At 42.4% G+C, this 1,373-nt stretch overlaps 1 protein-coding gene across 1 annotated transcript in view; it reads left to right on the forward strand.

Moving 5' to 3' along the window:
- ADCY8 (adenylate cyclase 8) overlaps positions 1–1,373 on the forward strand; it is a 241,109-nt gene that overhangs the window by 163,049 nt on the left and 76,687 nt on the right. The window contains exon 8 of the mRNA XM_007940545.2: positions 431–628. Coding sequence (XP_007938736.1) covers positions 431–628 — 198 coding nt within the window. The remainder of the gene's footprint in view (positions 1–430; positions 629–1,373) is intronic.

The raw sequence follows: 1,373 nt of genomic DNA on the forward strand, positions 1-1,373 counted from the left end.
CAATAAATGGGAAACCACAAAACAAGTGTGGACCCATTTGGTTGGTGATGATTAATTTTGTGGGCTTTGCAGATACATTTCAGTTCTGATTATTCGTAATCGTTCTTCCTCTCATACCAGGGAGGTACCTGGTTAGAGAAAGGGCCTTCATTCATATTTCTAAGGCTACAGCTCTCCAAGCATCTCAACCAAAGGAATTCAGTGCACCTACATAGAGGAAAGGGAAGTGTCCCTCTTGATGTGCTACTTTGCCAGGTTGTGTTTCTCTGAACCAAATGCTAACTTGTCAACTTCTGTAGGTTTCACTGAATACAACTGCATGGAATGCTGTGACTGTTTGCAATGCCACATGATCTAAAAAACATTGCATTTCTTTTTAATCCAAAGGGGACTAGCAGGTTTATTGTGTTTGCATGTGCTTTTCCCCTAGACTCTGGCTGCCCTAACAAGAAATTCAATAAATCTGCTTCCAAACCATCTTGCACAAGCTTTGCATGTCCAGTCTGGGCCTGAGGAAATTAACAAGAGAATAGAACATACCATCGACTTGCGGAGTGGCGATAAATTGAGAAGAGAGCATATCAAACCATTCTCACTGATGTTTAAAGACTCCAGCCTGGAGCACAAGGTAGAGCTGGGTCTCCATAGTGGCTTTTGTTCTGAAGTAAATTGTTATAAATGTTCGTGGGACTAGAGAGAGCCCAGGGGCGTGGTTTTGGTTTGTCTGTTTGTTGTGTGTTTGGCTTGGTTTGGTATTGTCTTTTCTTTTTATCTTTGAAAATCATGAGTAGACTAAAGACCATGAAAGGAGATGCTGGTTAGATAAACAGAGCCTCAGCTTTGCTCTTTAAGGAAAAGATAGCTAAAAGAACAGAGTCCTTTAACTCGGTAAGCCTCAAGCAAGTTTCTTCCAGGGCTTGGAACCCGTTCATTCTAGTTCAACCGCTAGCGGAGAATTTGCCTTTCCACCCCACATAGACTGAACCAGAATCTACATGTTAACAAGATCCCCAAGAGAGTCTTTTGTATGCAGGAGAAGCACCTGGGAATCTATAAGACTCACCTGTGGAATCTTGTTAATGTAGATTCTGATTCCGTCTATCGGGGGTGGGAAGGCAAACTCTCAGCAAAGGTGAAACCAGAATGAACTGGTTTAAAGCCCTGGTTTCTTCCACTTTAAGATTATTAAAGGATATGACATTAGCAGTCTTTGCTTTTAAGGTAATTTCTTGTCAGTTGCAATCTTTGTAACATAATATGAGAGCCTCCCCCCCGCCCCTCAATGAAAGCACAGTGCTGGGCACCCTACCTCTTAGAGTGTAGCTACCTATGCTCCCATTTTTCCATTTATTCTCTGTCTCAGAGCCTTGCTG

Source organism: Orycteropus afer, unplaced genomic scaffold (assembly GCF_000298275.1).
Source record: "Orycteropus afer afer isolate SDZICR_OR568_19922 unplaced genomic scaffold, OryAfe1.0 scaffold00069, whole genome shotgun sequence".
Taxonomy (NCBI): domain Eukaryota; kingdom Metazoa; phylum Chordata; class Mammalia; order Tubulidentata; family Orycteropodidae; genus Orycteropus; species Orycteropus afer.